General features: G+C 42.2%; 2 protein-coding genes and 1 long non-coding RNA gene across 3 annotated transcripts in view; 1 reads left to right on the top strand and 2 right to left on the bottom strand.

The window, feature by feature from the left end:
• The window catches only part of trip6 (thyroid hormone receptor interactor 6), a 14,324-nt gene extending 14,076 nt beyond the window's left edge, over positions 1 to 248 (top strand). The window contains exon 12 of the transcript XR_004654525.1: positions 220 to 248. The gene's annotated coding sequence lies outside the window, so the exon portion shown is untranslated. The remainder of the gene's footprint in view (positions 1 to 219) is intronic.
• Positions 249 to 8,127: 7,879 nt separating this feature from the next.
• LOC117934598 lies at positions 8,128 to 8,582 on the bottom strand. The gene is made up of 2 exons (XR_004654515.1): positions 8,295 to 8,582; positions 8,128 to 8,222 (listed from the first exon to the last, which is right to left on the bottom strand). It is a non-coding gene; the product is annotated as an uncharacterized LOC117934598 (long non-coding RNA).
• A 14-nt stretch (positions 8,583 to 8,596) lies between these two features.
• zpax4 (zona pellucida protein AX 4) overlaps positions 8,597 to 9,800 on the bottom strand; it is a 15,178-nt gene continuing 13,974 nt past the window's right edge. Inside the window, exons 15-19 of the mRNA XM_034857384.1 lie at positions 9,459 to 9,631; positions 9,282 to 9,370; positions 9,085 to 9,203; positions 8,815 to 9,005; positions 8,597 to 8,662 (exon numbers count right to left, since the gene is read on the bottom strand). Coding sequence (XP_034713275.1) covers positions 8,597 to 8,662; positions 8,815 to 9,005; positions 9,085 to 9,203; positions 9,282 to 9,370; positions 9,459 to 9,631 — 638 coding nt within the window. The remainder of the gene's footprint in view (positions 8,663 to 8,814; positions 9,006 to 9,084; positions 9,204 to 9,281; positions 9,371 to 9,458; positions 9,632 to 9,800) is intronic.

The following is a 9,800-nucleotide window of genomic DNA, read 5'->3' as shown; positions in this document are numbered from 1 at the left end:
GGTAGAGCTAGCAAGTACGGTCTCCCCAAGAACACAAGTCCGTTCTTTGCTTACTTGGTATTGAGAAACGCCCCATGTTAACTGGCGACCGTCAGCCAAAAGCGTCTCTTGTTGTCGTAGTGACTACAGCTGTTGAAAACGGGAAGAGAATACGTAGCTGTCCGCTTGAATGCCTTTTTGTTAAGTTGTCATTAAAATGTAAAACATAACGACGTGTAGGCTACATTATCTCTCTGATTTGTCTTTGGAGTGTAGTCTGAAGAAACTTGTCCGTCGCGTTTGGAACGTGACTTGCTGTTAAGGAAAACAGGAACACAGCATTACTCTTCCTGTTAATGTCTAGAATACGTTTTATTAAATACACCTTTTCGTCTTCAGAGCCTGTTTGAGTAACCTGTTTTTGAACCAAACATTTTAACTGGATATTTCTTCAACACAACCTGTTTGGGTTTGTCTGTGCCGAGGTCACTCACACCCACTGATTCAACAGGCAGTTGTTGTGGCCCAAATGCTGCCCCAGTCGCGGTTGCACTTGACTTGCCAGGCCCAGGGTCGGGCTCCACGGAGCTAGCATCAGGTTCAGACTGTCGTCCAGGGTCTCCTTCTCCAACATCAGGCGTCGGTGTTGTTTCAGTTGTGGCAGAGGCTGTTGGTGGGCTTTTCAACCACTTACGGATATCCATCTTCTTACAAAGTGTCTATAATCTGAAGCGATTAAGCGAAAACTCATCCAGTTTTTAAAAATTCGCGGTAACTGTTGAGTGGCTACATGGACGTAGGCAACGTCACGTACGTAACCTAACGTTCTTTTTAGTAATGCCGTGATAGGCTGTTGCAGTGTAGATTCCCATCAATCAAACAAAATCACACCATTGTTTCTTTATATATTAATGTTTTAATGATAAAGAATGCAACATTAATGCAAGACAAAATTAGCAACTATGATAATATAAAATTACTGTATTTTTTAAAGAGATCTGTGCCTCAAGTAGGGGGGCACAAGCATTTTTGGGGGCGGGCCCGGCCCCCTATGGCCCGCCCATAGCGACGGGTGTGCTCGTAGATGCGATGTGAACACTTGTAGAATACGATTTGATAGCTTAAACAACTAAAATTGAACCCGTAGATGGGGTGTGAGCGCTTGTAGAATATGATTTGAGAGCTTAGAAAAAAAATCTCTACTCATATATAGCCTACTTATTTTTTTCTTCACGTGAGTCCCTTTTAGTAGGTATAGTTCAGTAAAACCACAACTCAGTGATTACAACCTCTCGATCTGTCACCGCAGTGTGCTCACTTGCATCACACAGCGGCGAGTCTGCGCTCTCAACATTTGCAACACTTCTTCAACGAAAGTAGAATAAAGATATCCAGGATAAGTGAAAAAGCGCAGCTTGACTTAGTGTGATCCGCTCATCGCGGCTTAATCGGTTGCACGTTTGCCAAGCCAGGATGACCAGGTGAAGCTATGTAGAGCCAGGTGTAGATAGCTGGGATAAGTGCACGTTCACGGCTTTCTCACATAGACCACGGTATTTATCACAGATTTACTGATGGAGAGATGGAGAACACGCATGCGCCATATGTTTCACCCAATGAGCAGCAGCATCTAATAGAAAGTAGCCTAACGAGGAGGTGAAGAATAAAAAATGCAAAAAGGGAAATACGGCTGTTATCAAGCGGAGAGAAAAAGCCGAACCGACTATAGTGGACCGATTGAATGCGTAAGGATGTAAAAATATCTACTTAGCCTAGTCACTCCACTTTTTTTTTTTTAAGTTGTAGGCTACACTGTTTTAATTGCTTAAAATATGCTAGTTTCATGTTTCTGTTTTTATGTGATAAATGTGCTAAAGTATACAAAAAAAAGTATTATTATTTAGCTTACTTTGCCTTAAAAGTGAGCAGAGGGAATTAATGTTCCTCAGGAAATGGACTCTAATGACTCTAGGCTTAATGTCAAACCCTTATTCACAATGTGAGAACATGTTTTACAACCATGCACAAATCTCTATAAGCTATGTCTATTTTTTTGCACAATTAATGTCCATACAGAACAATCAGAAAGGGACAAATACTAGAAAAATAAGTAAGTGACTTCGGTACACGCTGTGAGCATATGTGTAAAAACAATATTCATGTTTTTTTATTTTTCTAAAAAGTAACAGGATCAAAATAATAAGATTAAGAAGCATTTTGGTGTTCCCAGTGTGATGAATGTAAACTACACTATATACAATATGTATATAAGCCCCGTTATTGGTCCAGGGATGTGAGACTTATTGAGAAGGTTATGGAACCAAAGTAAGTTTAACAACAACCAAAAATTAGGCCTACATATTACAGAGTAACACAAATTGTCCTTTATTAGAAAAGGACAAGCAACAAGAAAATAAAATCATTAATATTTTGGTCTCTGACCAGTCTGCCATTAATATAATGTGGGAATATCGCTGCATTGTCCCACTAAATTTCTGCAGCGTCCTGTATAAACCTGAAGCTGCACAGACCACAGACTGGTCAAGTCTACTTTTACAGAGAGTGGACACTGATGCGATGCACAAGTCTGCCGGCAGGCAGCGGCCACCGGGCAGCGGCCACCGGGCAGCGGCCACCGGGCAGCGGCCACTGGGCAGCGGCCGGCAGGCAACGGCCACCGGGCAGCGGCCGGTAGGCGGTGGCCACCGGGCAGCGGACGGCAGGCGGCGGCCACCGGGAAGCTCTGCCCTGCTCTGGACCAGGCTAGCCGTGAAGAATAAATCTCCATGGTTACTTTGCTGGGTTTAATTCCATCTGGTTTTGTGCAATTGAGTCAAAGCTAAATCCATCTAGGATAACTTGAATATCCCGGCTTAATCCCTTATCCTAGTTTCGTGCAACAGGCCCCAGGGTCCGTTTCAGAAAGCAGGTTTAGTGAAAACTCTGAGTTTGTTATCTCTGGGTTTTCTGTTTCAGAAAGGGAGGTTAATCAAGCCTGTCGTTATCTCCAGCCCGTTTCAGAAAGGGAAGTAACTTAATGCGTAACTCTTGCCAAAATGCAACCTAGGGTCTTTTTGTGAAAGTACTTGAGTCAAACTTCAGTTTAAAAGCATATTTAGGATGGAAGCTCCACTTTTGAGATTCACCATATTCTTGTTTTTGGTCAAATGGCCTTTTAAATAGGAGAGCTAGGGGCGCTACTATGATAGCATCAAAATCACTATTTTTTAAAACACTACAAACACTGAAACTTTGCTTGAAGTATCACCAGTTACTTTTCAAATAAACAGTCAGTTCCTATGGTAACTGAGTCTGAGTCTTCTTCTCTCAGTCTCCCCCCTGACACAGTGCTCTTTAATTTCCTCATTCATTTATTCATTAATTAATTAATTCTGTCTGTATCCATTGCATTTTAGCGCAGTTAGTTATCTACATGAATAAAAAAAGAACAGGGTTGGTTTATTAACTATGTAGGTAGACTATAAAACATTTTTTTCTTAAAATATGGCTTTTGACGACAATCCTGTTGATGGAGAAGCTGTATTACTTCGCCGGGAGTGAATTTTTTTTTGGAAGATGATATTGAGTACCCAGTGTTGGCTATTTTCATTTCATTATTTTTCTTCCCAGTCTATCAGATACATACCCTTATCCGTCCTCACATCACTAACGTCACCCATCGTGGACACGCTCTACATCCCAGCACATTCTTGCTTCCCGCTACAGAGCCATAACGTGAGATACAAGGTAATGGAGCCTTTTATTATTGTGTTTCTTTAGAAATAAACAATGGACAGATATAGTCTGTAAACGGTTCAGATGTAAAGTGCTGCGCTGTCAAACTGGCGCCAAAATGAATGGCAGTCAATGGGATGTTAACGGTGGGTGAGTGCTAGGTAGCATCAAAATGGCGCCATAGGAGCTATGCTTTGCGGAAGCTTGCTCACCCCCTTGAGATTCACATGGCTTCCTTAATTATTCACTTACCTTCTTATCTTATCTTGCCATAACCTGAAATTGCCCCCTGTTGCCCCGGCAGTGTGATATTTTAGATCACACCACATCTCCCTGTCCAAAAAGCAACAAACTCTGTTGTCACCAGGTTGCATCAAACTCCTAATCTCACTTTGTACCACTGTGAAACATTTGGTCTACTACAAAAAAATTCTTTACTTATTTAACACTCTATTGAGCCCAGATTGCGCTAAAGAATATGAACTCTTTGAGGGACAGGTAACACGCAACATAATTCAACCTCACATTAAACCCTTGTAACACTGACATTAAACAACCACACTGATTTGCCCATAATACGTTTAGTATATTTTCATATTTCAATTTCTTTTTTCTTTTTTTTAAATTGAGTTCTCACAGATCCAGAAAGCCCTGCCAGAACTGGTCCTCACAGTGCCTTGAGGCCCCTCCGGGTATACCTGACCAGTGTCTGTCAAAGCATCCTGCAGGTCAACCCCTGCGGCTTGCTTGTGTTTTACTGCTGTTGTCTGCCAACATAGGCACAAATTGGTTGTGATTCCTCCTTAGTACTTAGCCCTGTGCTAACCAGGTAAGAGCTAGGTGTTTCATGTATGGATGTCACGGTACGATAGTTACGAATTGTAACTCCAGAGTCTATGAGCATAGATGTAGCCCTCTAAGAGCTGACACATTAGGTTTATTCCTTTGCACATGCACAGTCGTGAAGATTTTCCTTCTTTCTTTACCTCTTTAGAAGGCAGGAGGACGCGGACCAGGCAAGAGAGCTGACAGGAGAGCCGTCTTGGGTTTGAGCGGGGTGGAGGCTGTACTCGCAGAAAGGGTGGAGGTCCTCCTCCAGGATGTAGCCGGTTTGGCAGCCTGGGCAGAGGCGACCATTGCTGGTATTAGAAGTCTTTGTTCTGCTAGCGCTTCAGAAAAAAACTTAAAAATGAACAACGGGTCTTTTCTTGTTATTTAAAGTATCTGCGGACATAATTGAGGCTGGTGCTGGACGCATGTTATCTTGAGACACTTTATAGAGAAAGAAAATCTTCCCGACTGCGCAAGAGATAAACCCAATAGCGTGAGCTCTTAGAAGGTGAAGCCTACACAAAATAGAATCTGTAGATCTTGTATCTGTAATACTCACAGGCCCAGTTTTTCAAAAATGTTTATCTGGATCAAATTGATATGGATTAGGAAATCCCATGTTTTGCGATCCAGGAGCACCTGATCCATCTGATGAATTTCTATTTGAAGCATATATGAAGCATGTCAAATCTAATATAAATAATACTATGGGTTAATATTGTTTTTGTTTTATTTAACATTATAACAAAATAAGGAATGTATGTTTCTGTTTCTTAAAATTAAAACAAACAATGGCTACTGCTGGCCACCAGTATTTTGACTACCTGTTGTTCTTTTCTAAGCCAGTAGGATACACTGTTGGTTCCATTTAAGGCTCTGGTTAACAGGATTTGGTAATCCTGAAATTTGGTATTTGGATCACAGTGATCCAATTAAATTAAATTAATTTTAATTGTATTTATAGTATCAATTCATAACAACAGTTATCTTGAGACACTTTACAGCTAGACTAGGTCTGGACCACATAATTAACAAGGACCCAACAGTTCCAGTAGTTCCCTCAAGAGCAAGCAACAGTGTGACAGTGGCGAAGAAAAACTCCCTTTTAGGATGAAACTTGGGACTGACCCAGGCTCTTGGTAGGCGATGTCTGACAACCAGTTGGGGTTGAAATGAATAGTGGCAATAACAGTCACATTTAAAGATAATGGAACAGTAACATAAAAAAATAGTATTTTTAATTTGTAGTTCATGGCATGGCAGGGCACTGTGCGGCATTACAAGGCAACGCAGAGCATAGCAGAGCACCGCAGAGCGTAGCAGGATGTAACAGGGCATTGCAGGACGTGTAGCAGGACCACGGCGACAGCTCCAACCATGAACTTGAAGCCTCCCTAATCCAAAAATACATGCTGGAGGGAAAAGAACATAAGAAATCCCAAGAGCTACGTTAGTAACAAGCATTTCTGGGACATTGACACACACAAATGGAACAATAAAGGAGAGAGCTTAGTGTGTCAAAGGAAGTCCTCCGGCAGTCTACAACTATTAATGCATAATTAAGAGAGACAGGGTAAAGAGAGGATGCTCGTCGGGCTGTACTGCCCTGCCTCCCTCTAGTTTTATTATATTAATGATTATATGGTAAATTAATCTGACAACTATGACGAAAAGCAGAGAAGAATTCAATGTTCTTTTAAAAAAACTGGCATAAAAGTAAGATGTCCAGGTGGCTCATGAGGGGTTTGTGGTCAGTCTCCAGCTCAAAATGGAGACCAATGATGAAGGCACTAAACATTTCACAGACCCAGGACAGAGCCACTGCTTCTTTATCCACTTAAATATAGCGCTGCTCCGTTCTTTTGCCCTGGACACATATGCCACCGGCGCCCAGGTCCCCTGGAATTTCTGCAGGAGTACACTGCCTAGCCCATACGATGAGGCATCGGTTGAGATTTTAAGTTCTTTTTTTGGGTCACACAATAGCAGGACCTGTGTGGACAAATACTCTTGTTTGAAGCTGGTGAATGCTTCTGCTGGTCTGGCCCCCAATACCAAAGGCTCTTTTTTGACAGCAAATCTCTGAGAGCTTTATCTATTTCAGCTAGTTTGGGCACATACTCGCCTGGTTGATTTACCATGCCCAGAAGGCTCTTGAGCTTCCTGATGTCATGTGTTAAGTGAGGTAAGAGGGTTGTGAGCTGAACCACCCTCTTCTCAGCTGAAGACTTTGACCTGAGCATGGTACTTTAATTTGCACTTTCTGTATTTCTGTTGAACTGCATCAGTTGGAGCACTGCCCACCTTGATCATATTTTAGACTCCTGCACTGATGGAAAAAGCTGCTATAGTCCACCGTGTCTCGTTTCATCTCGAGTATGGCACGCCTTTTCTGGATCTGGCCTTATCAGCAAAGATGAGAAATTTCACCTTGGTTCTGCTGAACGCACACTTGGCTGAGTTGAGAGATGCTAGCCACCGTGTGTGTCGTGCTCTGCCTGTGTGGAACCCTATATAAGGATGTCATGTATGTGGCAGATGACTTCTAAGCCTTCTGTCCCTTCAGTCACCATGAAAGTGTTCTGGAACTGAGGCAATACCAAATAGTAAGCGGTTGGAAAAGTAGCACCCAAATGGGTTGATAAAAGTGGTGTAATGGGCCCAGTCTTTTGATAATTGGTTCTGCCAAAACCCCATGTTGCCATCCATTTTTGTCGATATCTTTGCACCAGACAGCATGCCTTATGTCCACACACCTTTCCCGGCCTGCCACTTCATTATGGGGCAAGAGGTTTACACCGCTCTGGATTTTGTCCTTAAATTTCTTTGCTGTGACCACCATACCAGAGCACCCCCTGGTCAGGTGCTTGATCCAGCTGCTCCATGTCCTGGAATTCCTTATTTACTTTGTCAATCAAGGGCAGTGGGACATGAGGAACTTTCAAAGACACAGGCTTGTGTGACATGCTTGCCAAGTTTGCTTGGCTTGAGCTTCGCCACAAGATCTCTACACACAGTAGGCCTACTTTCCGCTATCCTTTCAATCACTGTAACACCACGTCATGTTGGGATCTTGAGATCTGGAATAAAGACGCAGTCAAGTAGATTCACATGGCTCCAACTATCTTGCCGTACAACCCTGTGATTGCCTTCTACAGCCCCCAGCAGCGCAACAGATCACACCATAGCCGATGTCTTAAGAGCTTGAGCACAGTCTTAGGGCTGTGACTATTCTAAAGACCTGGCTCAAAACTTAAGCTGTGCAAGCAGGGTTGATCAGTTGAGGATCTGAGACTTCCAGAATCTTAAAATCACTTCTCAAATAAGTTTTATTATGCAAGCATTTTCCACATCTTGTTTAATGTTACTCCTTTCTTATTTTACTTTGTGGTGCTGGGATGTGTCATTGCAGTCCTAAAACCATGTAACCAGCAACAACATTATCCAGCACTATACATTCACATAGATTGCAGTCTCAAATGCTCCAGCTGGGTCTAACCTAGGATCTGGCTTTATAACAAGTTTACAGGACATTGCTTTGAGCTACTTATGGTACATCCATTTTCAAATAGTCTCAATGACCAGTTAAGATACCATTTTATTGAGCCTTACATTTAAAACCCATGCAATCACAATCCAAATGATGGCGTCACTCGCGTTGGATGAGCCTCTGGCCCCTGTTAAGAGAATAACAGAATTACCAAAAAGAAAAAAAAAAAAAAGCTATTTCAGATGAGCAATAAACCTACCTTACTTTGAGATATTTAGAAAGCCGGATGCGGTCGTTGAGACATCATTTAAAAAGCTGGATGTTGTCTTTGAGACATAGTTTAAAAAGTCTGATACTTTCTTTGAGACATCCTTTAGAAAGCTGGATATGTTCTTTGAGACATTGTTTGGAAAGCTGGACACGTTCTCTGGGAAGCTAGATACGTTCTTTGAGACATTGTTTGGAAAGCTGGACACGTTCTCTGAGACATTGTTTGGAAAGCTGGACACGTTCTCTGGGAAGCTGGACATTTTCAAGACAATGTTTGAAAAGCTAGCTGTGTTATTTGAGACATTGTTTGGAAAACTGGATATATTCTTTGGGACGCTGGCAACGTTCTCTGAAAAGCTGGCAATGTTTTTTGAGACGTTTGGAACGCTCAATACATTTGGGAAGCTAGCTATGATCTTTGAGACATTGTTTGAAACACCGGCTATGTTCTTTAGAAAGTTGGCTATGTTCTTTGAGAAATTTAGTGAGCCAGATGCTTTCTTTGAGACATTGTTTGGGAAGCTGGATATGTTCTTTAAAAAGCTGGCCATGTTCTCTGAAAAGCGGGCAATGTTTTTTGAGATATTGTTTGGAACGCTAGATACGTTGAGATACTGAGCATAAGCAGGTTGAATTGAAACTTTTTGCGTGGACAATGGTGTTTGAAGAATTGTTGTGGGCTTTATGGTGGGCCTCAGACCTAGAGTAAAGAGAACAGATAGATGTTTGCATGTGATATTAGGGATACGTTTTTTCAGTTCAACGGGCAAACCACCAACCTTCACTGGAGTGTGCAAAATGCACAATACGGCCAACACCAGCGGTGTCAGACTCAAACCTGTATACTAAAAAAAGACGCAACAGTCCAGCCAGAGGATATGTACACTGCATCGTCACCCTGCAAAATAAAATGGGGATTTTTGCAGTAAGAAGCTGAGGGAGTGGTATTAGTCAACATAGTTTGTTTAAAATATACCTGTGAGAAGCATTGCTGGAGTCAGCTTGACCATGAGACTTTTTGCTGAAGAAAATGTCATTTTCATAAGTCACATACTCCTTGCCAAGCTGGAGAAACAAGGCATAATATTTTGACGTTCATATGCCAGATATTAAAATTGTGAATGTGTTCAGTTACAATAGTAAGCAGCAGTACCTTGACTGTGGCGCCACAGCTGTTTATTGGAAAAGAAAAGAGAGCCCTGGTGCCGTCCATCTCTTTGGGTACACAGTTTCTGTCTACCAGGTTGATTCTAGCAGGATCTCCTTCACTTGTGATGACCGAAGGCAAGTCAGCCAAAACAGTTATCCTGCCATCAGCTGAACACACTGTAGAGACCCACGTTTTAGTACTTGCGACAACTACATGGAGATTCCACCTGCTATGTCTGTATGGTCCTTACCAATGAGTTCAGTAGCAGAGAACTGACAAGTCTTTACAGTTGAATTTTGGACCTTTAATGTTTGATGATCCCGCACGAGGAGCTCAAACATGCCA

Source organism: Etheostoma cragini, chromosome 19, assembly GCF_013103735.1.
Source record: "Etheostoma cragini isolate CJK2018 chromosome 19, CSU_Ecrag_1.0, whole genome shotgun sequence".
In the NCBI taxonomy this organism is placed as follows: domain Eukaryota; kingdom Metazoa; phylum Chordata; class Actinopteri; order Perciformes; family Percidae; genus Etheostoma; species Etheostoma cragini.
This window is presented reverse-complemented; position numbering and strand designations above follow the sequence as displayed.